This window comes from Cheilinus undulatus, linkage group 21 (assembly GCF_018320785.1).
Source record: "Cheilinus undulatus linkage group 21, ASM1832078v1, whole genome shotgun sequence".
In the NCBI taxonomy this organism is placed as follows: Eukaryota; Metazoa; Chordata; class Actinopteri; order Labriformes; family Labridae; genus Cheilinus; species Cheilinus undulatus.
Window position 1 is genome coordinate 40,617,876 of NC_054885.1, and position 26,965 is coordinate 40,644,840.

The window sequence follows — 26,965 nt, forward strand, 5'->3', positions numbered from 1 at the left end:
TGAAGCTGTGATTGATCACTGATTGATTTCTGGTTATAAAGACTGAAGCTGTGATTGATCACTGATTGATTTCTGGTTATAAAGACTGAAGCTGTGATTGATCAGAGTGAAGTCCACCACAAAGCTGTGATTGTTTTCTGGCTCATGTGTAGAAATCTCCTCCAAAGCCAACATGTGGTTCCAATCAAAGCGTGTGTCACTTGAGATTTCTTAGAAGTGTTTGTTTTCGGTCTTTGCCTGATCGTGTACGTACTCGTCTGAGTCTGCCCTCCAACCGTCTCCACGAGTGTGAAGAAACTGATCAGGAACTGAGACTACAGAGAAATCTGAACAGCCACTACCAGGTGTTTTTAGCCTTTACACACCTTGGCAGAAGGATGAAGCCACGCCCTCACATGCAGACTGGACGCACTAGTTTGACTGTCAGTGATCTGTGTCTGCATTACGGTCTGTGGGGCTGTGGTAATACCAGAGAACATGGAGCAGACGACAGCTGCAGCTGAGGTGAGAGAAACAGCCTCTGTCATTAGAGTTCTGGGTATAATTTACTCATGTCTCATGTTTTTAACCAGGAGAGAGAACCATGCCTTCATCAAATGCTGCTACTGCAAACTAGGGCTGTCTCAGAGCTGATTTAACACCACAACAGCAAAAAAGGCTTCTGTCATATTGGACAATTTATTGGTTTTTAATTGTAAGAATCTGCAGGTGTACTGTTATAACCCTCATCACTAGGGACATTTTTGTCCGTTTTTCCTCTTTCTCTGCTCACCATTCTGGCTCTGTTAGTCCACATGGTCTCATTTTTTGCAACAAAGTTTCTTTCTAGGCAATTACACGAATTCAAATTTAAATTGCTCTAACAGGTCAGGGGAACACTGTGAATCAAATTTACTACCCTTTAAAGCCATTAAGGACAAAAATGTCCACTTCCAAAAAACTGCTATAAAAACTTCACAGATTCATATTTTTGTCTGCATTTTTTGCATAAATCTCTTCAACAACTTCAGCTGTGCTCAAAACTACCAAACATTCAATCATTCTGAGGATTTCAACCCTTTAAATGCCAGTTTGATTACTTCAAGTCAATGTTGTTTTTATGAAAAAAGCAAAAAAATGTGAAATCTTTCTTAAACCAAATGTTGGATGGCTGGGGCATTATTTCTAAATCCAGCTTGGACATGTCCATGATTAGCCAAAGTATTGACTTTGATGCATTTTTAGTTTTTATGTAGCATCTGATTTAAAATTTACTACCCTTTGGAGTCATTAAGGACAAAAACGTCCCACTGACTCCCATTCAAACCACATTTTGAATCTTTAAGTAATCAAACTGGCATTTAAAGGGTTAAAATATTCAGAATGATTGAATGTTTGGTAGTTCTAAGCACAGCTGAAGTTGCTTAAGAGATTTATGCAAAAAAGAGGCAGAAAAAATGTTAATCTTTTAAGTTTTTACAGCAGTTTTTTGGAAGTGGACATTTTTGTCCTAAATGGCAATCGATTATTGAATAATTTTCAGGATTTCAACTCTTTAAATGCCAGTTTGATTACAGGATGGTCATATTTTTTTCTAAAAATACCTCCACAAAACAGTGATTACTCTCCAGATAACGCATGTTGTGTTTTTTTAAATCAGTCCTGGGTTTGTCAAACATTAGCCAAAATATTGACTTTGATGTGTTTTTAGTTTTTGTGTAGCATCTGATTTAAGATTTACTACCCTGGTGGACAAAACGTCCCAGTGACTCCCATTCAAACCATATTTTTTGATCTTTAAGTAATCAAACTGGTATTTAAAGGGTTAAAATCCTGAAAATTATTCATGATTTGATTGTTTTGATCAGAACTGAAGTAGACCAAAAGATTTGACCCAAAAAAGCAGAAAAAATATTAATGTAAACTATTTCTATGGCCATTTTTAGAAGTGGATGTTTTTGTCCCTAATTATTCTAAAGGGTAGTAAATCTTAGATCAGATGCTACATAAAAACTAAAAATGCATCAAAGTTAATATTTTGGCTAATCATGGACATGTCCAAGCTGGATTTAGAAATAATGTCCCAGCCATCCAACATTTGGTTTAAGGAAGATTTCACAATTTTTTGCTTTTTTTCATTAAAACGACGTTGACTTGAAGTAATCAAACTGGCAGTTAAAGGGTTAAAATCCTCAGAATGAATGAATGTTTGGTAGTTATGTGCACAGCTGAAGTTGTTTAAGAGATTTATGCAAAAAAAAAGCAGAAAAAATATGAATCTGTGAAGTTTTTATAGCATTTTTTTGGAGGTAGACATTTTTGTCCTTAATGGCTTTAAAGGGTGGTAAATTAAAGTGATGCCTGAGGTTTAAAGATGCAAAACATTCTCTTTTTGGGGTTAAAATGGCTGAAGGTGAGCATTTCTATTCTATTTTCAGTCATTTTTTATTCTATCAGTCATCAGAAATAATGGAGGTTGCACCAGTTTGGAACATGTGGTATCAGATGTCCCAAGAATTTTGACAACCTGAAGCCAGGGCAGGTTGAGAGGTTTAAAAAGATGGGTACTTCCTCCCCAGCTTGGATTTCTGTAGTGTTGTTTTACAGCATGTCTGGCATCCTGAGCTTCCTGGTCAGACTAAAAAATCCTGTTAGAGTGCTCGTGTGAAAACGGCCCTGAGAGAATGAAAACACAGCAGTTATTTATTACCTCAATAATCATTTCCATGTCTCAAGTTTGTCGTGTTAATCTGTAGTTTAAAGACTTCTTTAATACAGCAGCATGGTCATCTAGTACAGGGGTTCTCATCCTTTATAACTGATGACCCCCAAAAGAGGGGTTGAGTTTGGTGCATGTTTTAATTGTTAAGTTTGGGTCCCCAAACAGACAGGTGTCATACTTCAAATACCTCTGAGTAGTGAGGTGTGTTAGATGCTGATCCTGGAGGAGCATTTGTACTTGATGATCACACCACACTGTCTCCTGTGCAAACCTCACCCACTCTCAGATTGACATCCCTACAATGCTTTGAACACAGTTTGGATAGGCACATGCAATGCAGTCAAGCGTCTTGCTGATATATCCCACAGGCTTCTGTAACCCTCCTTTAGTCTGAGTCAGAACCGCCCTCATATAAACCTCAGAGGTGTCAAAAAACAGATCATTAGGCTTATCACCATCTAACCCCCCTAGCGCCAGACTTGCCATAATGCCTTCTTTGGCACTATAAAAGTGTGCTCTGCCCTCTTTCCACTGTACCTTATCTGTGAATTTGATGTCATGTGAGATAAGGTCCCTGAGCGTTCCCTCCATGTCTGCAAACCCTGGAATCCACACCCTACGGTACGAACAAAGTCCAATAAAACACAACAAGTCCTTCTTAGTCCTAGGCAAGGGGGTGTCACGGACTGCCTGTTTCCTGTCACCTGTCAGCCTTCTCCCTTCATGAGAAACAATCTGACCCGGATATGTCCCTTCCTGCTGGCACAGGAAGTCAGCAAGTCCAAAGTACCCTTCCTGCTCTCAGACTCTTCTTCTGCACATACCATCAGATCATCTACATACTGCAACACAGAAACATCAGCATCAGTCTCAAAATCACCTAGCTGTTTGTCCAAAGCGGCATGAAAACCAGAAGGGGAGTCTGCAGCCCCCTGGGGGAGCCTGGTCCAGGTGTATTTTTCCCTTCCAATGTGAAAGGGTTAGGGTTAGGGTAGCGAGTCTTCATGTATTGGAACCGAGAAGAATGCATTGGCTAAGTCAATAGTTGAAAACCATTTATGTGTCGGCTTTCCCTTAGTCCAAATGGTGTGTGGGTTAGCAACTACTGCTGGAATGGGTTGGGTGAGCGCATTTATGGCCCTTAGATCATGGATGAACCTCCACCTGACTGTCACACCTTTCTTTTTATGGGGTAAATGGGCATGTTTGCACAACCACCCCCGCTTTCAGATACTTTCTGAGACAGCTTAAGGCTCCCTCCCGTGCTTCCTGTGAGATTGGATATTGTCTGAGCTGTGGCATGGTATTAGAGGTTGTAGTGATGTGATAGGGTGAGACATCTAGTTTACCTACCTCTGTCGGACCTTTCGACCAAAGATGCTGGGATGCTTTTAAGGTCTGCCTCTACTGAATCAGATAACAGCCTGCACTCCTCCACAGACTCCCTCATCCATAAAGTTTTGAACACTGGCCAAAGTTGCCACAAGCTGATCTCATATATTTGCAGAGTGGGCTGAAACCGAACCCCATTTCCGACTGTCACCCATCCTGATCTGTAGTTGTCAGAAAGAACCATAGTTAACCAAGACTGCAAATCCTTCCAGCTGTCCCCCTTATCTCTGGCAATTTAAACATGTGCCGTGTGCCCATAAAACAGGTGAGTCTGCTCAAGGTAAAGCTGTACTGAACAGGCTGTTCTGGTCTTGCTACAGTACAATTTCTTTACTGTCAAGGAGTCCTGCCTGCGTCTGTAGAAACCTCTCCCATACTCCTCGTCCGGCCCCTGGGATACATTCATGGTGCAGTGCAATTTCTCAGCTGTCATGAACTGCTCGGCCCGTGTAGTGTAACCCTTAGCAATGTTGAGCACTGACTGTCCTGTCGTTATGCATTTGGGGTCTAGCTGTAGCGTGTAAATGACAAGTGGTACGCCCCATCCCTACAGCACAAACTGTTGTTCTGGGTTTCTCTTTTACTTCCGTTGGCGTGCCCTCCTAACCTTGCAAAGCAGATGGATACGCCCGTTTCCTTGTTTCTCACTGGCGAATCCAACTTGTAAAGCTCCTGTCTGAACCGTTTGGGCCCGGTTAGAAAGTGACAGGACCAATCAGTGACAAGGGGCAGTACTTTCGGGCACGGCAGAGTCGTGACGTAAACAAGCAGCAGCAAGAGCTGGTGCAGTTATGGCATGGATGCTGCTGAAGCGCCAGTTTTATCAGAACTTGACAACATTTCTTTTTTAAAAGAAGAACAAAGAACAGCAGTGAGTTGTTTTCTTTTCAAAAACGACAAAAGTCGAGTACTGACATGTCTGTGGTCGCCATGTTTCACGTTATTCCTCACTAACTGCAAACGCGCAGCTTGATAGAGGCTACATTACGTGTTTTGTTGCTCTGACTGGCCCGTAGAGATGTGACAGACAGAACGTTCATCCAATCATTTCTCAAACATTTCCTATTGAAGCTTTCCCAGATGGATGTGTGGTCTATTGTAAATTAAGCTTTGATATCAATATTTGATATTTAACCTGAAAAATAACCACTCTTATCAATGAAACAAATCTCTTTGTTTAAATCATTTGTGTAGTATACAGTCTTCTCACAAATTTAAATATATTTTGTTGACAAAAATAATAAAAATGGGTTAATAATGGCAAAAAAAAAAGGTGGCACAGGTAGTGAAGCTGGATCTTAAAAATAGCAGAAATGGGTTAGAAGTGGCAAAAAAATTATAAGAATGGCAAAAAATAACCGAAAAAAGGCAAAAAATGGGTATAAACAGTGGCAAAAGGGAATTAAAAAGTGGCTGAAAAGGATTTAAACTGGCAGCAATGGGTGGAAATTTGGTGAAATAGGAGGAAAAAATGACATAAACTGGCAAAATAGTGCTGACTATGAAAGAAAAAATAGGCAGACATTGGCAGAAGTTGGTCAAACTGGCAAAAATGGGCATGTCAGATAGAGAAATGTTAAAATAGGGAAAAAAATGGGCATAAAAAGAGGTAAAATGGGGATAATAGGGACAATAATGGGTCAACAGAGGCAAGAGGCAGTTGGAAAGGGTTCAAAATGGAAAAAAAAAAGTGCTAAAATGACAAAAATTTGTGGCCAGATGATCTCCGTTATCCCAGTGAGACTCGACAGGGTGATCTTGGTCGGACAAATTCTTTTCGACCAAACACTCGACCAATCAAATGGAAGCTGTCAGCCCTAGTGAGCACTGATGACCTTTGACCCCTCTGGGTTAAAGAGGAAAAGGACCGTCCCAATTATTGTCAATGCAGAGTTCAAAAGCCCGCACCGGTGATGGTGTAGAGGTGTATTAGTGCCATCACATGGGTCACTTACACATCTGTGAAAGCATCATTAATGCTGAGAGGAGCAGACTGGTTTACAAGTGCACAACATCTTTATCAGAGAGACGATGCCATGGCACGTCCTGCACGAGTTACAACAACATGGCTTCACAATAAAAGAGGGCGGGGCCTAGACTGGCCTGCATGATCTGTCTACCATGTACGGGGCGTTTTTGAAGCTGTTTATCTGCTGAAGATGTACATGGAGGAAGCCAGGGAAGAGTTCCAGTGTGCTCCAGTGAGCCTCAGGATAGAATCAGACGCTCCAGTTTCCACCCTGATAGACACGAGCATCTGAGCCAGCAGCTCTGCTGAATTTGGAGCTAGTGTTTCTGGGAAAATGGAGATGTTAAGAATGACATAAAGACGTGGATTTATGGAAAAGCAAACTGGTCCTCTGATGGTTCCTGGATGGAGCCGGTCAGAAACAGATGTGGATTAAATCTGAGGTAGATGTCTGAAATCACAGTCATTGATTATAAATGAATTTTGATTGTAAATAAGCTGCCAACAGGAATAAATAACCCTCTGTGTATTTCTGTGGTCAAACAGCCAAAGAGAGAATCTTCCTCCTAGTTCTTGATCTCAGCGGTTGATTTCAGCTGTGTGAGGTTTGCTCTTTTCCTGGTGTCTCTATTTACCCTGAGATGTTGGTCAAACGTCTCTGTTTGTTTCAGAAATCCGTCCGTCCGTCTCGGAGTCTGAGTCCCGGTGAACAGGAGTACATCAGCCAGAGGAAACGGATCGTCCTGGAGTCTCTGAGCAGTCTGGGAATCAACTGTACTGAAGTAAGAGAGGAGGAGACTGTGGGACAGAGATCTCTGTGTCCTTGGCTCCATTATTCATGTTTGAGTGTCTTTCATTAAACATTCTTTTAATGCTCTGGTAAATATTCACATCGTGTAGGTCTGACTTTTAAAAGTCAGACCGACTTTTGTTTTCATTAAAACAACACTGACTTTAAGTAATCAAACCAGCATTTAAAGGGTTACAATCCTCAAAATGGTTGAATGTTTGGTAGTTTTGAGCACAGCTGAAGTTGTTTAAGAGATTTATGCAGAAAAATGCAGAAGAAAATATGAATCTTTTGAGTTTTTATAGCAGTTTTTTGAAAGTGGACATTTTTGTCCTGAATGGTTTTAAAGGGTAGTAAATTCAAGTGATGCCTGAGGGTTAAAAACACTCTGCATCATTTTATTTGTCTCTTTATGCTTCCTCCCTCCAGGACTCGGTCCCTCACATAGCTCTGCTGGGGTCAGGAGGAGGTGAGAGAGCCGCGATCGGTCTGATAGGCTCTCTCTATCAGATGGAAAAGGACGGCCTGCTGGACCCTCTGCTCTACCTGGGAGGAGTTTCAGGGTCGACGTGGTAACAGCAAACACTATAAACATCAGCATGTGTGAATAACAGCTGCAGCGCTGGGTTGGTCTTTTTCTGCAGAAATTCTTTGGAAAGATTGGGCAATAAAAATTGCGCAATCTTAAATTAAATCAAGGAGTTGGTTTCACAGGGTTCTTTTATGATGGAGCTGATGTGTGAAGGTGAGAAAACAAAGACATGCAATGTCTAAAGACAAAAGGGATGCTTGTGATTTTGTGTCTGTTGTATATGGAAGTAAATTGGTGCCATCTGAGTTTGAATTTAAATTTCTAAAATGGAATTCTTTTATCATCAAAATTGGATTTTGAATTTGAAAAACCATCAAATTAGCACGGTTATTTTTTCTTTACCACTGAATATTTATCCAATGCGAAAATAGATGTAAAAAAAAATTACATGTCTCAAAAAATTAAGTTTTTAAAAATTCAACTTAAAAAAAAATTCAGCGTTAAAAAATTCAATCCAAAAAAAAAAAATTCAGTGTGAAAAAAAATTAAATCTAAAAAAAATATTCAGTGTTAAAAACATTCAGTGTCAAAAAATTCAACTTCAGTATCAAAAGAGACCCAGTAAACCAGGGAGAAGCAATCAATCCCTGTCTCAATTGAGCTACCATCCAGCCAATCAGGTTACGCTCCCTTGGCCGTGTTCCGTCCCTCTATAGGAGCTGTGGTCGTAAGGTGGTCGGTGCCTGTCGTGGCGGTAACCCCCAAACCCGCTGGTGGACACCTGTGGTGAGGGACGCCGTAAAGCTGAAGAAGGAGTCTTATCGGGCCTTTCTGGCCTGTGGGACTCCAGAGGCAGCTGACAGGGGCTGGCAGGCAAAGCGGGTTGCGGCTTCAGAGGTTGCTGAGGCAAAAACTCAGACATGGGAGGAGTTCAGAGAGGCCATGGAGAACGACTTTCTACGGTTTCAAGAAGATTCTGGACCACCATCCGGCGTCTCAGGAGGGGGAAGCAGTGCGTTGTCAACATCTTGTATGGTGGAGATAGAGCGCAGTTGACCTCAATTTGGGACGTTGTGGGTCGGTGGAAGGAATACTTTGAAGACCTCCTTAATCCCGTCGACACGCCTTCCGGTGAGGAAGCAGATTCTGGGGCTCGGGTGTGGGCTCTTCTATCTCTGGGGCTGAGGTCGCTGAGGTGGTCAAAAAGCTCCTTGGTGGCAGGGCCCCGGGGATGGATGAGATCCACCCTGAGTTCCTCAGGGCTCTGGATGTTGTAGGGCTGTCTTTTGGTTGACACGCCTTTGCAACATTGCGTGGACATCAGGGACAGTGTCCCTGGACTGGCAGACTGGGGTGGTGGTTCCCCTCTTTAGAAAGGGGGACCGGAGGGTGTGTTCCAATTATAGGGGGATCACACTTCTCAGCCTCCCCAGGAAGGTCTATTCAGGGGTCCTGGAGAGGCGGGTCCATCCAGATAGTCGATCCTCAGATCCAGGAGAAACACTGTGGTTTTCATCCTGGTCGTGGAACAGTGGACCAGCTCTACATTCTCGGTAGGGTCCTGGAGGGTGCATGGGAGTTTGCCCAACCATTCTACATGTGTTTTGTGGACCTGGAGAGGGCATTCGACTGTGTCCCGCGGGGAATCCTGTGGAGGGTGCTCTAGGAGTATGGGGTGCTGGACCCCCTGATAAGGGCTGTTCGGTTCCCTGTACAACGTTGTCAGAGTTTGGTCTGCATTGCTGTCCCCTCCAAATCTGAGGCCATGGTCCTCGTCAGAAAAGGGTGGAATTCCCTCTCCAGGTTGGGAATGAGATCCTGCCCCAAGTGTAGGAGTTCAAGTATCTCAGGGTCTTGTTCACAAGTGAGGGAAGAATGGAATGGGAGATTGACAGATGAATTGGTGCGGCGTCAGCAGTGATGCGGTCTCTGCATCGGTCTGTCGTGGTGAAGGAAGAGCTGAGGCAAAAGGCAAAGCTCTCGATTTACCAGTTGATCTCTGTTCCTACCCTCACCGATGGTCACGAGCGGTGGGTAGTGACCGAAAGAAAGAGATCACAGATACAGGCAGCAGAAATGAGTTTCCTCCGCAGGGTGTCTGGGCTCTCCCTTAGAGATAGGGTGAGAAGCTCGGCCATCCAAGAGGAACTCGGAGTAGAGCCGCTGCTCCTCCGTGCCGAGAGGAGCCAGATGAGGTGGCTCGGGCATCTGGTCTGGATGCCTCCTGGACGCCTCCCTGGTAAGGTGTACCGGGCAGGTCCCACTGTGAGGAGGCCCCAGGGGAAGACCCAGGACGCGCTGGAGAGATATATGTCTCTCGACTGGCCTAGGAATGCCTTGGGATTCCCCAGGAAGAGCTGGATGAAGTGGCCGGGAAGAGGGAAGTCCGGGCTTCCTTGCTCAGGCTGCTGCCCCTGCAACCCGACCTTGGAAAAGCGGAAGAAGATGGATGGATGATATGAAGACAGGCCGGCAGCCATGACACCTGCAACGAGGTTTCTGAAAACTGTCTGTAGGACAGATCTAACCACCACCTCTTCTTCGTCTCTCCCTCCTCTCTCTGTCTCTGCAGGGCCATGGCGTTTCTGTACAGCGACCCCCAGTGGAGCGTGGGGATGGACAGAGTCATGTCTACGCTGTTGGGTCCTGGGGTGGAGCTGGAGGAAGCTCTGGCGTGGCTGAGCAAGCAAGCGGAGGATGAGAACTTCTCTCTCACTGATATTTGGGCGGTGATGGTCTCTGCTGGAATCATGAAGCAGGTCCAAGGGCAAAAATAAAAATCTCACATTTTAAGAGCAGCAAACTTTGATTGTTGTGCAGATTTTCATCAAAGATATCATCTTCCATCAGTTGGATCTGCGGCATCTTTCTGAGGAGGCCAAAAGGAACGCCACCAACCCGTACCCGGTCTACTGCGCCCTGGAGAAAAACTGCTTCTCACACGGACCAACAGAAGGTGCAAAACAGGGTTAATCAAAAACCTTAGCTTCATTTGATAAACTTAGGGATGTTTTTCATGACTGAAATTTGGCCTGCTGGTTCATAACACAGCTGTCTGTCATACAACAAAACCAAATACAGATTGGTATCAATATTTATTTAAGAGTGAGTGTATAAACTCATAAAAACTCATCTTATAAAGGCCTGTTAGTGACTGATGGTCTCTTACTAAGTGTCAAACGTTCTCTCTATGGTTCAGGTCAATGGTTCGAGCTGACTCCTCATGAGGCCGGCTTCACAGAGCTCGGTGTCTTCGTCCAAACGTCTCTGCTGGGCAGCAAGTTTAAAAATGGAGAGCTGCAGGAGGAGAAGCCTGAGATGGACATGGTCAAACTCCAAGGTGTGAGTCCACAGGGTGGCATTGTTGGAGTATTTCTTCTGCTCTATAGCGTGGTATCATTGTCATTATTCTCTGCAGGTCTTCTTGGTTCTGCTTTGGCTGATGAGGAGATGATTGTAGACTACATGTCTGACTGGCTGAAAGGTAAATATCCACGACACTATTAAAGATACTAAATGTTATTTAGAAGCTGCAGGAAACGGTCTGTTTGTGAAGTTAAATGTATTTTTGTGTCTTTCAGCGCCCGGTGCCATAAACTTTGCAGCTGCAGAGTACAATCATCGTTACCAATCCATTCAGAGACTCATCGGTCTGACTAGAAACACTGTCAGACACCCAGACTCGCTGGATGAACTCAACAACCTGCAGAAGCTTCTGGAAGACACTGGTGATGATGGTTTAACATAAATGTGACCTCTTTGCTTTAGTCATCCTTACGTTCATCAGTGAATAAAAACTAACCAGGAATGGATGAGCAACTCCTCACTAGTTCACCAGACCACAAATGAGTAGCTTACTGCTAGTTTACCTAGAGTCTCAGTGATCTCCTACCAGAAGCAGTTCCTGGCTCCTAGAGCCCTGTCTGATCTCTACATAGATTTGTCTTTTTGCTGTATCATGAGCAGTAAATACCTGATCTGAAACTCCACCGCGTCCCTTCCTGTCTCCCAGATAAGGCTAATCGTGAGGCGGCCGCTCGGAGCGCTAGCAGGAGTGTGGAGGATCCGACTTTTTTCCAGCCGATGAGTGAGTCGCTGCACAGCAAGATGGAGACGTGGGACGAGGGCCTGCAGGAAGGACGGTTTAAAGTTTGCGGTCAGTTTCAGAAGGATAAACAGACGGACTAACAAAGTTTTACTTAGATGAGATGTAAACATGTCGGTGTTTTTGTGTCTCCAGTCATGTCTCTCATCCAGAAGGTCTTTTCTCTGGTTGTGAATTGGGAGTGGGGAACCACCAACAACTTCCTCCACCAATACCAAAGTAAGACTGCAGACCAGGTCATCCACTCTGACTTAGTCTATTTCATCTAAAAAAATCACGAAGCTTTGTCTGCTCTGAGTTTGTCAGAATAAAATGTCCACATTAACTAAATTCATGATAACGCTCAGAGCTTTATTTTAGCAAAGGTCCAAGAACAAGCATGGTTAGGTCCTACTGTCTGGGTTTTATCAGAGGAAATGGTTAGAGCTGCTTTAACAGACATGTGTAGTCTGATCCAGGAGGTGGAGTATGCATGAAGTTAGTTTGAAAGTCCAGCATAAAGAAGAAAGACAAGACAACAACGGCAGCTCCACAGTCAGCTTTTCTCCATGCAGAGTCCATCCTGCTCCTACGGATGTTTTTATGATTTTAGCTGATTAGGTGGAACAACGACCCTCTTCCTACTTCCACATCTATCCTGCAGCTTAGAGCAGTGGTTCTCAATGCTGGGGTCGGGACCCCCATGGGGGTCATGAGGCACTGAGAGGGGGTCTTCAGATGCCCAAAAATAATGGAGAATAGTTTTAAATTACACTGTTGCCACTCTACATCAATTTTACCAAATTTTAACCAATTTTTGACACCTTTTGCCAATTTTAACACATTTTTATAAATTTTAAACCCATGTTTGCCACTATTTACCATTTTCTCCCCACATTTTACGCCCATTTAAACCACATTCACTATTTGATAAGCTCATTGTCGCCAGTTAAACCCATTTCTGCCAGTTTTTCTCACTTAGTTAACCATTTTTTCCTGTTTAAAATTTTTTTTTATCCTATTTCACCAAATTTTCCACCCATTTAAGCCACTTCTTAATCCCATTTTACAACTATTCACATTTTTTTGCCACTTTAACCCATTTTTGACAAACTTCTGTTACTTTTAAAACCAAATTTCACCATTTTTTCCACCATTTTTTTGCCATTATTAACCTTTTTAAGCCATTTTTAACCTAAGGTATTTTCATTTAAAGAAGGCTATTCACTACACAAATGAATAAAAAAAGACAGTTGTTTCTTGATAAGAGTGGTTATGATTCAGGTGAAATATAAGATATGAATGTCACAGCTAAACTTTAAAATGAACCATGATTTTTCTGGCCCCAGACTGGCTGGGCCCCAAAAACCTCCTCCTTTTATCCCCCCTTATGGGCGGCCTGCACGTGACTATTCCTGATCATGCATGGCTGTTCAACCACCTTCAGGTACAGTGGGGTCCACGGTTTCAAGAAGCCCCTGACTGCAGCCTGCAGATCAGGTGGCGCTCAGCGTATGGCGTTTGACTCCACCCATCTCAATGTTCCATAAACCAATCGTGTTCAGTCTCGTTACATACAACTTCACTTCATTTTGCAACCGCTTTTTTACCCTGTCTCCTGCTCCACTCCCGACTTGTAATTTGTAACTGTAATTTATCCCCCTATTTTTAAGCATGGTCCTGTCATCTCTGATGTTTTTCAAGTCAAAGCAAGTCCTCTACTTGTGCTTTATATCCAAACCTCACAAACATCCACCCCTCTCCCCGTAGTTGGTTTGATCCAAAGACGCTGCATGAGATCCTCTCTGCAGGTTACACAGACACAGAGGTAGCTGAAGAGTTTATTAGAGCATCAGCTCTTTTTTAAAAAATGTCTTAACATGATATGTGATGAGTTATACTGGTTGCTTAAAGAGTTTATTCATCCTGTGGTTTAGCCCTGTTCTCGCTATCTAACATAAGTTCTGACGTGCTTTAACGTAGCATCCTCTAATATTCATTAGGAGAGTTTAGAGCTGCGCCAAAGTGACTTAAAAGTGACTGACTGTTACTATCTCGACTGACTTTCATAAAAAGTGTCTCGTCTACAATCATCTACTCCAGACCATATCCAGCGGTCTCTCTCCTCCCTCCCCTCATCCACAAACAGCTGAAACCTCCTTTCTCTCTCCCTGTCTCTCCCCTACTCTTCCAAATAAAAAAAAACACCTAATCAGCTAAAAAAAAAACGGCTAAATTTCTCCCCCACTTATCTACATAAACTCCAAATCAGTAAATATCTTTCCAAATACCACTAACGACATTGAGCTCCAACTCAGCCAATGGAATGGCGTTGAGCTCCGCCCCCCGAACTCAACACCATTCCACTGGAATGCCGATGCTTAAGCGGCGTTGAGCTCCGCCCCGATCTGCACACTGCAGTCAGGGCTAACTCGCGGTTTCTGGCACCTTTATTTTGGGGTCATGGGCTAAAAAAGGTTGAGAACCCGTGGCTGAGAGGATGACATCGTCTCCTGCTGCATGGATGAAACAGTTCTTTGGAGAGACAGGAGACGTTTTGATCTGACTACAGTTCTGCTCACTGACCAGTACCCTGATCTGGTGCAGGGGTGTGCTGAGATCTCCCTTGTCCTGGACCACCACCCCCTTAAGCGGACTCAAGTTTGGTACCCAAGTACAGCACAAATGCATTAACACTGATAAACTCAAGTGTGCTCAGGTCTGGTTCCCTTGACCCTGAACAAATCTCTAAAAAACATGAATAAACTAGCAGCGCTGATGGGCCCTCCCACCCCGGCACATGTCGGCGTGTGTTCCAACCATGGAACTGTGGGAATAATTTGCTGAAACCAACCCGTGCTGTCCCCCTCTCTCATGCCTGCTTGATGGACTTCCACGATTCCACCTAAATACCAACATTTCCACTGGGGGACAACTCTCTGTAAATTTGGCGAGTTCTGAGCATCTTAAAGCTTCCAGCGATTCTTCTGACAGAAAAATGACAGATGCACCAGCATCCTCGCTGACAGAGGTCGGTGCTCGGGCCTTAATAACATAGAAAAATAAAAGTGTGGTTAAACTGTAGCTTCAATGAGGGATGTTTGAGTTTTTTTGTTCTGGGCCAAATAATGAAGCAAATGAAAAGAATGTACATGAAAGACTTTACCCTGAGAGTGGCTGAATAAAAAACATTTTTCTCCTGTTGCTGGGCAGACTCCAGCGTTCCACATTGCCTCCATCATAACGAAAGTTTCCACCTGATTGATGCCGGTCTCCTGGTTAACGTGCCCTTCCCGTCATTTCTGGGGGACAGGAGAGACATCGACCTCCTCATCGTTCCAGATTACAGCGCCGGGGAAATGTTTGAGGTACGGCTCAGCTGGAGTGCAGTGTCAGATTTTATCTGTTATTTATATATACACCGCGTTCCACATAATCATGCAAACAACGTTTTTCTCTGATTTTCTAAATATCAATGCAAATGACAGTCAGAATATTTTTCAAGTCATCAACAGTAAGAGTATAATTAAAATGTTTTTGAACAAACTTCATAATGATAACTATTTTTTTTTAAAAATAAAAACCTCAAAATGCCCTTTTCCACATGTTCCACATTATTAAGCAGGCCACAGGTTTGTGGGAAAGAAAAAGGATCTCTGCTGCTGAAAAGTGTCAAATAGTGTAATGCCTTGGACAAGGAATGAAAACATTCGATATTTCAGGAAAAATTAAGCATGATCATCATACTGTGAAGAAATTTGTGGCTGATTCAGAGCACAGATGGGTTTGTGCAAATAAAGACATAATGAGGAAGGTTTCTGACAGACAAATACATCAGATTAAGAGAGCAGCTGCTAAAATGTCATTACAAAGAAGCAAACAGGTATTTGAAGCTGCTGGTGCCTCTGGAGTCCCACCAACCTCAAGGTGTAGGATCCTCCAGAGGCTTGCAGTCGTGTATAAACCTACTATTCAGCCCCCCTAACCAATGCTCACAAGCAGAAACGGTTGCAGTGGGCCCAGAAATACATGAAGACTCATTTTCAAACAGTCTTGTTGACTGGTGAGTGCCGTGCAACCCTGGATGGTCCAGATGGAGGAGTAGTGGATGGTTGGTGGATTGCCACCATGTCCCAATGAGGCCGGGACGTCAACAAGGAGGGGGCGGAGTCATCTTTGGGCTGGAATCATGAGGAGAGAGCTGATAGGCCCCTTTAGGGTCCCTGAAGGTGTGAAAATGACCTCGACAAAGTATCTAGAGTTTCTGACTGACCACTTTCATCCATGGTACAAAAAGAGAACTGTGCCTTCTGTAGCAAAATGATCTTCATGCATGACAATGCTCCATCTCATGCTGCAGAGAATTCCTCTGTGTCATTGGCTGCTATGGGCATAAAAGGAGAGAAACTCATGGTGTGGCCCCCATCCTCCCCTGACCTTTAACCCTGTTGAGAACCTTTGGAGCATCCTCAAGCTAAAGATCTATGAGGGTGGGAGGCAGTTCACATCAGAACAGCAGCTCTGGGAGGATATTCTGACATCCTGCAAAGAAATTCAAGCAGAAACTCTCCAAAAACTCACAAGTTCAATGGATGAAGAATAGTGAAGGTGATATCAGAGAAGGGCTCCTATGTTAACATGGAACTTGGCCTGTTCAGATGTTTTGGATTAAAATAGTTTGATTTCAGTAAATATGACCTCCTAATGCTGCAAATTCTACAAATGACCATTTTCAGTTCTTTACAACCTATAAAATGTTTTAAAAAGCTGTTGTGCTTAATAATGTGGAACAGTGCATTTTGAGGTTTTTATTTTTTAAAAAATATTTTTTGTCATCATGAAGTTCATTCGAAAACATTTGAATTATGCTCTAACGGCTGATGATTTGAAAAATATTCTGACTGTCATTTGCATTAATATTTAGGAAAATCAGAGAAAAATATCATTTGCATAATAATGTGGAACACAGTATATATATATATATATATATATATATATATATATATATTTATATATATATATACACACACATACATACAGAGCTTAACAAATGTATCAGACCAGCTGTCATCTCTGTCTCAGAGACCATCCAGCATCATGAAGTGCTTTAATGCGGACTCTTTCATTTTCAGTCAGCTCTCCATGTTTTTACCATTTTGAACAGGAATGAGGAATTTCAAACTGAATTCACCCAAATGTGAGCCGGCTCACTGGGCTTCTCTGAGAATTCAGAAATGAATCAAGCAAAACATTCAACCACTAAAACTCATTTTTCTCTTCAGGAATGACAGTAAATAACTATAATTTGACATATTCATCAAGAAATATTAATGTGCTTTACTATTTTATCAGTTTTTTTGTAAATCCGTCAATCGTAAAATTCATGGCTAACAATAATAATTCTATTTTAGCATTAAAAATATCACTTGGGTTAAAGAGCTTCTACATATTGGTGTATTAACCATTGCAGAAACATCAAAATGATTTTTGTAGTTACCAGTGCTGTTAATTTAGGGCAGCTGTGGCAGAAACCTGACTTTGGTTAGAGTTAGGGTGGTCTAATACATTTGTAAAGCACTGTACATATATATATATATATATATATATATATCTATATATATATATATATGTACATGTGTCGCTCAGCGGCCAAGTGTGTGTTGAGCTTAACAGCATTTCTTTTGTCCAGGTCTTTGCCCCCCTGGTAATACGCCCAGCAACAACCAACAGTTTTCAGGTTCTTAGAACATACACACGACAACCAGGGGGGTGTGGCAACCCTCCTACCCGCCCTAACAGTAGCCTAGGCTATGTTTAAGCACCACGTCTACCCATAACTCCACCCTAAAGCTGTGCTTTTTGTTTTGTTTTCCCATGCCCTTGGTAATGTACAAAGACATCCAGAGCATGACCTGGGTTGTATCAATCCTCCTTCCTGCCCCATGGGGCCCTCAGGTGGGCGTACTCACCATCACACGCCTTACTTAAGCCTTAAATTTCGGCCCAAACATGCCTAAAACTTCTGCACAGTACTGTATATTATAATCTATAACAGTGATACTCAACGCCTGGCTCTAAATAGAGATGAGACTGTTGCTCTGACTGAGGACGTTTTTGTCCTTTTATTTTATGATCCGTGTGCAGAGGCCATGTGATCTGAAATAACGTTCCCGCTCTGCTCCCCACAGAGTCTGACTGATGCCAGAGATTATGCAGCCAAGGTGAACCACCCTTTCCCAGAGATCGATAATAAAACCATTGAGGAGGACAGAGACTTTCCAAAGGGCTGCTACGTGTTTGAAGGGAAGGAGAAGGAGCCCACCATCGTTTTCCTGCCGCTCTTCAACAGAGACAACTGCAAAGGTCTGAAACAACACAAAAAAACTCCAGCACAGCCAAAAGACTGCTGTCATATTCCTACTTATCTTCATGACCATCATTTTCTCCTGTTCTGGTCCAGATGCTGCAGAGGTGAAGGCACAGATGGAGGAGTTCTCCACCTTCCAGCGTGGATACAGCCCAGAGAAGATCAAGTCTCTGTTGGAGATAGCGAAGGAGAACATGAGGAACAACAAAGAAACTCTGCTGAGGGAGATCAACAAGGCCGTTCTCCGCAGAAGAGAGAGGTAGAGATGAGGATGAGAGGTTTCTCAGAGAGGATGAAGACATGGTTAACAGAAGTCTTCTTTCCTTCTCTCCTACAGGAAGTCTCAGCTGTGAAGAGTCTCCCAGTGTTTGGTTTGGTCAGCGTTTTTCTCCTGCTTATAAGTCAGGATGTAGTAACCATGAATGAAAATGTGAATGGATGCTCTCAGAGGGACAAACACTCCTGATAATAATAATGTAGGGCTGGGCAATTAATCGCAAATTAGTTTAAATCGCAATATGGCCTGCTGCAATTTTCAAATCGCAGAAGGTGCAATATTTCTTTAACCTGAAATTTTTGTCTAAATACAAGTTTCGAAGTTTTGTTGCAGCAGAGATTTTATGCAAAACATATCATGTAATCATTCTAGTGCCATATTTTTAGAATAATGTCCAAAAAAATCAAATTTTCTTCATTTTTGTATTTTTTTGCTTGTTTAATATGATAATTATATTAAAAATGTCATTCCTTTAATACAGCAGTTAACATCAAATTTGCAAAATGAGTTAAAAAAATAATCACATTTGGATGTTTTTAAAAAACTGTTCTGCCTAGTTTAATTGAATATTATGTTGTTATATAAGAATGAATTATTGCTTTTTTTTGTTGTAAAATGCATGACTTAAGGAACTTAAGAATTAATCGCATACTAAATCGCAATCGCAATATTGGGCAAAAAAATCCCAACAAGATTTCTTTCACCAAATCGCTCAGCCCTATAATAATGCATGATCATGTCATTTAATCATGGCTACTGAGTGAGCGTGATGCATGAGGACATTCAGTCAAATAAAGATCAGTTAAAGCTCCTGTCTGGCTTTGTGTTCATTTTGGCGCCCCCCTGTGGACAAAGCTGTACTTCTAGATTCTTAGCTGATCTTGTCTGTGTGCCATGGAGTGTTCCTGTTGATCTCAGTTTAATCATCAGTGAGTCCACTTCTGTCTACTTTGAGGGCACTTTAGCAGCGATTTTATAAACGTTAGGCACTAAGGGAGGTGACCACGCCCACCCCTGACCCTGCTGTTGACCATTCTGACTCCAAACATGAATATCAGTCTCTACAAGCAGCTGAGATTACTTTGATTCTTTAGTTTTTACTTCTATAAAGAAATCTAAACTGTAAATTTTACGGGTGTAAAGGTACGTGTATTCTACCGTACCCATTCGGTACAGGCGTGTAGTGTCGCATTATGTAATAACGCTGCATTATGTAATAATGTCGTACATTTTCCATCCATGGTGTAATAGCGCCACATTTTCTAAGCCACTAAGCGGTTAGAGTTAGGGCAAGGTAGTAGGGTAGGTGTTTAGTCTAGAGCCCTGAAGGGGGGTAGGTTTAGGCATAAGTCACTTAGCAGTTAGAGTTAGGGCAGGGTAGTAGAGCAGGGCATACCTTGGAGCCCACACTAAGTCCTATGGTTAGGGTTATTACATAATGTGGCGCTACAGGGCGTCTCGGTACAGTACAGACGTGTGCTGAATACATGTGGGATGAAGCTCAGACAGAAAACCAGAGAACAGCTCAGTCACACTGTCCTGGCAACCACACAACCACAGCAACAGCCTGAATATTCCCAGATAACAGTGTCCTGTTTAGGAACTCCTTGTTTCCCAGTAAAATACAACAGTGGACAAAGAAGCCGACAGCACCTCAGAGCATTTTTAAAAAGCACCACTCAAACTAGAAGGTCACTGTAACGAGGAGGAACTAAAGTCTCACCAGACTGTGATGAATGTCCTATTCTTTAAGATCGTTTTTATTCTAACACTGGTGCTCAGGCTCTGTGGATCACATTAACTTTACCTTCAACCGTCAGCCTCTGAGGGGGGAGAGAGAGGACTCCATCACATCTGCAGCTGTGTCACAGTAAAGTTATCCTCAGATTTCACAGCTCTGACCTCTTTATCCGCCTAGATGGGCTCTAAAAAGTTCTCCCACACTCTGTAGAAGGTCCCATTGATTAAAAAAGTAATCCAGAGCTAGAGTCTGTGTTGGAATCAGCAGGATAGATGCTCATCAACATACTGAACAAGCTAACACGTGGTTGTATGATGATGCTTTCAAGTTAGCTGGGAAATTTTAGCGTTGAACGAACGGGTATAAATATGTCAATATATCAATTAAAAAACCTAGCAATTCAAAAATATATTTATTTATTAACATGTTTAATCATTGAAGAACTTTTGGAAGGAGGTCACAGCATTATTAATAATGTAGGTATGATTCATTTAACCTAATTATTTTAATACAATTTAATAAAAAAAAAAAAAAAATAGAGCACCCTAACCCTAACCACAGTAAGGTTTATGCCACAGCTGCCCTAAATTAACAGCATTGGTAACTACAAAAATCATTTTGATGTTTCTGCAATGGTTAATACACCAATATGTAGAAGCTCTTTAATACATTTGTTAAGAACTGTACGTATATATATATATGTTCACTTTAATCACTGTACTGAACTGAAACATTTCTGTATCGTTACACCTTTAGTAATTTTATTATCAAGCCCGTTTGTTTCTTTTGAGTCATTCCTCCCACCTCCAGAAGTCTGTTTACATCACGGGTGTCAAACCCAAGGCCCAGGGGCCAAATCCGGCCCGTGGAACAGTTACACCTGGCCCACCACATCATTTCATATTTTCATTCTAACTGGCCCACCAGTATGAGGTCTGCAGATTTCCTCCAGTATAAAAATGTTAATCTTGATGATTTATAACATCCTTAATGAGTCATAAAAAATAGAAAAAGTAAAAATAATGTGATAAAAAGTCAGGAACGTTGGAGAAATTAGTGTTTATATTTTCAATTTTACATCTCACACTAAAAATGATGGTTTTGACTTTTTATTTCATACTTTAACCTTAAAATCTCAGAACTTTGACTTTTTCTCTCATATTTTTACCTTTTAGATTCAAAAGTTTACATTTTAAAACCCATTTAGACTTTTTAAAGTCATGATTTTTAATTTATCTCATGTTTTGACTTTTAAAACTTATGAATTTGAAATCTAATCTCATATTTTGACATTTTAAACCTATGATTTTGATGTTTGTCTCATGCTTTGACTGTTAAATATCATTATTTTTAAGTTTATCTCAGTTTTGCTGACCATTTCAACTCCTAACTTTCACTTTTACCTTATATTTTGACCGTTAAACCCATGATTTTGACTGTTAAAAATCATGGTTTTAGTGTTCTAGCTCATATTTTGCCTTTTAAAAACATTATTTGGACTTTAAATGTCATGTTTTTACCTTTAAAAAATACAAGTTTGACCTTTTAACTCAGATTTTGAGTTTTTAGCTCATGTTTGATCTCAGAATCATTCAGGCTGACAGTCAGTGGTTAAATCTAGACCCTGTTAGTCCCTCAGGTTAGACCTGAATCCAGAACCCGGCCCCTGCTGTGACTGAGTCTGACCCCCCTGGTTTAAGGTCCTTACTGTGTTATGTTGCCTTAAATGACCACCAGAGGGCGCTCTACCCCAGCAGTAGGGGCTGTGGTGCGTTTATGTAGGTCAGAGCATCCATCAGCCTCCACAGATGTTTCTGTTTCAGAGCAATAAAGAACAAAAACATCAGGACTTTATTCACTATAAACCCTGTCAGCATGATCCATGATCACTCTTTAGTTAAGTATTTCATCTGATGGTGTTTGTTTGACTTGTATAAACTTTCAGAAAGATTTGGGTTCAAGTTTTTCATCCAAATAGATTTTATTGCGTTTTTTCTGCACTCTGCACCATTTTCCGATAATTCACGCACTTTGATGGTCTCTCCTGCGGGGATCTGGTCTCTGAACAGCTCTGATCTATCTTTAAATTCTCTCCTGATTCATAATGAATCATAAAAGTGTGGCTTTTCTCTCCGTGTGTGCGCCCTCGGTGCGCTCTGCGTCGTCACTGAAGTTTCCTGATCCGCTGCTGCAGACGAGCTGAGCGCCACAAACAGCCAGCAGCTCCGGAAGAGAAGAAGAAGAAAAGGAGGGAAAGAAGAAGAAGAAATGCTCCATGAACGGATTTCACGGCTGGGATGTCTTCAGGGTGGAAACAGAGACACGCGGAGAGAGGAATGACGGGAAAAAACCCAGAAACGCAGCCAGGACAGCAAAGCGAGGCGCGAAGGAGGACGGAGCAGTGAGGAGAGGATTCACAGGGAGAGACCACGAAGAAGAAGACGAAGAAGAGAGGGGAAGGAGGGAAAATGTGCAAAGTTAAAGCCTGTCGTCCACAAGTGCGAGCCCGCAAAGCGAAGTCCCGCAACAGCTGCAGACAATGAGCGCCAATTAAACGAAGGATGAATGTGGTTTGGGATTTTTCTGTGATTCTGCAAACATTCATCATCTGTTCGGCATCAGGTAAGAAGACCGGAGAGAAGAGGGTCCTTAGAGATCAGGAGGACTGATCAGGACCAGAGCAGAGGGGGACTAGAACCAGGATGGGGTTAAAGACCAATCAGAACCAGAGTAGAGGAGGACCAGAACCAGGATGGGGCCAAACAAACAGTGAAGGTGATGATCACCCACTCTAACTTTATGTTCTAGCTCAGTCTAAACTCATGCTTCACCTCTGATCAGTCTTTCTCTGCATGGCTGCAATCCTGAGTCAGAATGATCCAGAGAGTCTTTAGCAGCAGGTCTGGACTGTCATTTCTGTCATTGTTCATAAGAACCAGAATGGGGAGGCTCAATATTATTGATCTGATATCAGGAGGGTATGAAGTTGGTGATGGTATTGGCAGATGCTGATATTTACAGCCCATGTGTTCATGCACATCAACAGGATGCACAAATGCACCAACTGCTCCTCCTTCTGAGGCGATGGGGGGCAGGGTTAGGGCTGCATGGAGTCTGTGGAGTTTAAATCAGGACCGTATCTATAACTGATCAGCAGAGGTAATGTTGGAGATATCAGCATCTCAGATAGGGCTGGGCAGCATGACCAAAATCACAGCGACTTACTTTTGGCTGAAAGGTGATGCATGAAATAACACACGACTGTCACATGACCAGAATTATAAACTTCTGTTAAAAAAAAGAAAAGAAATTAAACCACAGTGAAAACCAGTTTGATCCCTCTGCAGTGAACATTTTAGTCCTGGATACTCCATAGATCGGGGGGGTCAGACTCAGTCACAGCAGGGGCCGAATTCTGGATTTGGGTCTAACCTGAGGGCCTAACAGGGTCTAGATTTAACCACTGTCAGCCTGAATGATTCTGAGATAAAAAGTCAAACTTGTAAGTTTTAAAGGTAAAAACTTGACATTTAAAGTCAAAATAATGTTTTTAAAAGGTCAAATATGAGCTAGAACACTAAAACCATGGCGCTAGGGGGTGTGGCTGTGTGTGTGTGTGTGGTTTCACACCCGAATCCTTGTTTATCTTCCGGTCATGGCGACCGAGGTGTAGCGGGTGTGTTTGGAGTTGGAGCTCGTCGATATCGATGAACAAATACTTTTGTTGCAAATGTTGAAGCTCAGGCGACAGGGAAGACGTTTGTGGAGGCGGTCTGTACGACCGCTAAACGAGTCGAGGCTGAGAACGGGTGAATTTACCACACTGGTTCGCCCACTGAGGGACCTGGATAGAAAAATGACATTTTGAGCGGACCAATCACAGCCCTTGCGGTCCGTGTCGCCACGCCGCGTAGTTAGGATTTTTTGGAGCTGCGTGTCAGGCTACGGTGTAGGGGTCCGCGTTGACGCAGAGGGCTACGCATAGCTACGCCGTCGAAGCTCAAATCAGGCTTTACAGTCAAAATATCAGATAAAAGTCAAAATCATGAGTTTAAAGGTCAAAACATGAGATAAAAGTGAAAGTTAGGAGTTTAACTGGTCAGCAAAACTGAGATAAAATTCGAAATCATGATATTTAACAATCAAAATATGAGATAAACATCGAAATCATTAGTTTAAAATGTCAAAATATGAGATTAGATTTCAAATTCATGAGTTTTAAAAGTCAAAAGATGAGAAAATTAAAATCATGAGTTTAAAATTAAAATATGAGATAAAAGTCAAAGTTAGGAGTTTGAAAAGGGTCAAAAAATGACTTTAAAAGGTGTAAATAGGTTTTAAGATTTAAAATTATGAATCTAAAAGGTAAAAATATGAGAGAAAAAGTCAAAGTTCTGAGATGTAAAGGTTAAAATATGAAATAAAAAGTCAGAGCCATAATTTTTAGTGTGAGATGTAAAATTGAAAATATAGAGTAAACATTCATTTCTCCTACGTTCCTGACTTTTTATTAGATTATTTTTACTTTTTCTATTTTTTGTGATTCATCAAGGATGTTATAAATCATCCAGGTTCAGTTTACACTTTTTTACTGGAGGAAATCTGCAGACCTCAGACTGGTGGGACAGTTATAATGAAAACATGAAAAGATCTGGTGGGCCGGGTATAACTGTCAATTAGAGAAAACATCGACAACATTTCTACTCTTTAATACTCAGTGATGATTATTTCAGATTTATTCTGGGACTTTTTCATCTCTGTGACGTAGAGGAGGACGAAGGATAGACTCAGAAACTGGAGAGGGTGAGGAACGACCTGCAGGATAAGAACCAGACTAACAGCCATCATTATTAAAGGATGGGTGGTGCCGTACGGTACAGAAGCTTCAGGATCTTCATCACCCAAGCTTCATCCTCCATGTCTTCTCCAAGTGTAGCCAGAGTCTTTGTGCAGTTTAGACAGCTCTCTCTCTCTCTTTGTTCTCCTGAAGACTCCGTCCTGCTGCTCTGGATGTTTAATGACTCACTATGGCTCACTGTGATTCTCTGCGCATTCATACATGAGCTTTGAGTCACATGACTCACATAGAAGTCGGCCGACATTGAGCGTGATCACAAAGCGTTTGGGGCACAATGGCCAACCACGGCCCGACCGGCTGCTCCTGACCGGTCAGACAGATTTCTGACATGTTTGATATCTTTGGTGGTATGTCAGCACACATCCGCTCCCTGAGAGCAGAATCCTCAACTTTGGTGCGTTTTTTTCTCTGTAAACTGTCAGACATCTTAAGTCAACATGACGACAGCAGGAATGTCTGTTTGCTGTGCCTTTCCAATAATAAAGGAAGGAACCAGTCCAGATGTGGACCTCCAGGTGAATATTTGTTACCATCTAGCTGCTAGTTGTGTTTTTATGTGTGAGAGACAGAGAGAGGGAGGGTGAGAGCTGCTTGTTGCTATTTTGGGCTGTTTAAATCATGAAAACAAGGTAAAGCTCTGACTTTAACCCCGGTCTGTGATACTAGGTCTAAAGTAAACTCCGCTGATGTTTGTTACAGTCCGTCCTGAAAGCCCTCAGGCCTGCATGACTGTGTGAACACATGAACGGTGAGCGTTCAGCGTTAGCTGACATCACACCACTGTTACAGTGTCGGCCCAGCTCAGATAGCTCTGACAACCTCAATCAACATATTTGTGCAGTTTAGACGCTGAGTAGAGTTAAACCCCGAAGATTAAAATAGAAAAATGACCCCCCAGTGGGAGTCTAGGACTTCTGTCTTTGTTGGTATCAGACAGGTGTCACTATGGTTAGCTTTTCCTTATCTTGGTTGAATATATCAGTACAGAGGTAGTTTCCTTGGAGAGGCCTGGTTTCCTTTCCTCACTTTCACTCTGTTTTTTTTAAATATTATATTTTGGGTGTTTTAACTTTATTTTGAAAGGGCAGCTTAAAACAGATAATGAAATGGGGGATGGATTGGTGTCAGACATGCTCTAAACCAATGGTTTCCAAACTTTTTTTGCCCAAGGCACACCAGGGAGCAAGCTGATGTCTCAAGGCACACCATATTAATGTCCTTGCAAAATAGCCTCTTTAGCATGTGTAGCAAGTAGCAATATTTCCCAGTCCCAACTGCATGCAATGTGAGCAAGTGCCAGCTACATCAGTTTGATTACAGAGTTTACTTTTGTAGCATCCTGACACTCTGCAAGTGATGCACTGCAACTCCCCACTCATCCTGTTCCTATTTTCTCTCTGTGCTCCTATTAAGATGGACAAGTAACAAGGGAAGAGGTTGCACAAAGGATGACAAGACACCAGGAGTGTCCCACCAGAGGATATTCTTAATTTTTTTCCACTTTTCTCACTCCTGAAACTTGTTAGCTTGTTTTACAAAGAGGAGTGTGTTGCATGGATATTCCCTGTACCCATTTATGAATTTTTATGGTCTGAGTTGTGCTGACATGGAGACAAAACTATGTGGATCACAGCTGTTAGAGGCACCATACCTCCGATTTTCTAAGTAAAAGCATGAGATGTCATATTTTTACATGTAAATTTACATTTGCATATTGAACAGATAACAGATGGACAGTGAGCATGCAATGCTATATGATGCAATGTAACGTGTAGTGCTTGCATGCAGTAAGGACATTGGTTATAGTCTCTTTAGTTGTTGCATAGTTGTAGTACTTATGTAAAGTCAGACAAATTTTCAAGGCACACCTAGACTTGTCTCATGGCACACCATTTGAGAACCACTGCTCTAAACCCACCGGGACTGAGATTCAAACCTGCAGCCAGTCTGACCAATGACGGTTGCAGGTTTGAATCCTTCTAAATCCGGGTGCTGGCTCTGCTAACTTAGCCAGACTGGCTCTCTAATCCCCAGACTCTGACTCTTTCCGCTGTCCTCTCCAATAGAGGCCCAAAATACATCTCAAAGTACATGCAGCTTGATAACTCAATGTGCTCATTAATTCATTCAACATCGCTTCCACCAACAGCCCAATGGATTCAGAGAAAATGGTGTTTTCAGGAATGCACAGTAACAGATTTTTGCAGACATGCAGTATGCCGATATTTCCAGACTCATCCTAGGCCAGTGTTAC

General features: G+C 42.3%; 2 protein-coding genes across 3 annotated transcripts in view; both read left to right on the forward strand.

The window, feature by feature from the left end:
* Positions 1 to 415: 415 nt before the first annotated feature.
* LOC121529063 (cytosolic phospholipase A2 gamma-like) lies at positions 416 to 18,924 on the forward strand. The gene is made up of 13 exons (XM_041816732.1): positions 416 to 504; positions 6,734 to 6,844; positions 7,282 to 7,424; positions 9,957 to 10,143; positions 10,235 to 10,340; positions 10,584 to 10,724; positions 10,803 to 10,868; positions 10,966 to 11,112; positions 11,397 to 11,540; positions 11,625 to 11,708; positions 14,682 to 14,836; positions 17,657 to 17,831; positions 17,929 to 18,924. Exons 1-13 carry the CDS (start codon positions 478 to 480, stop codon positions 18,096 to 18,098), a joined length of 1,656 nt encoding a protein of 551 aa, XP_041672666.1. The 5' UTR covers positions 416 to 477; the 3' UTR covers positions 18,099 to 18,924.
* Positions 18,925 to 22,068: 3,144 nt separating this feature from the next.
* Positions 22,069 to 26,965, forward strand: part of LOC121529070 (carbonic anhydrase-related protein 10-like) — a 162,520-nt gene continuing 157,623 nt past the window's right edge. The window contains exon 1 of one of the 2 annotated variants that reach the window (XM_041816746.1): positions 22,069 to 22,475. In XM_041816746.1, coding sequence (XP_041672680.1) covers positions 22,415 to 22,475 — 61 coding nt within the window. In that variant the 5' untranslated portion in view covers positions 22,069 to 22,414. Of the gene's footprint in view, positions 22,476 to 22,541; positions 22,629 to 26,965 lie in introns of those variants that run through there. The other variant, XM_041816745.1, reaches the window with a different exon arrangement.

Coding starts and splice junctions, on each gene's coding strand:
- LOC121529063 (XM_041816732.1), top strand. CDS start 478: ATGGAGCAGACGACAGCTGCAGCTGAG. Junction 7,425..9,956: donor GGAGTTTCAGGGTCGACGTG/GTAACAGCAAAC, acceptor CTGTCTCTGCAG/GGCCATGGCGTTTCTGTACA. Junction 10,144..10,234: donor CTGCTGGAATCATGAAGCAG/GTCCAAGGGCAA, acceptor ATCTTCCATCAG/TTGGATCTGCGGCATCTTTC.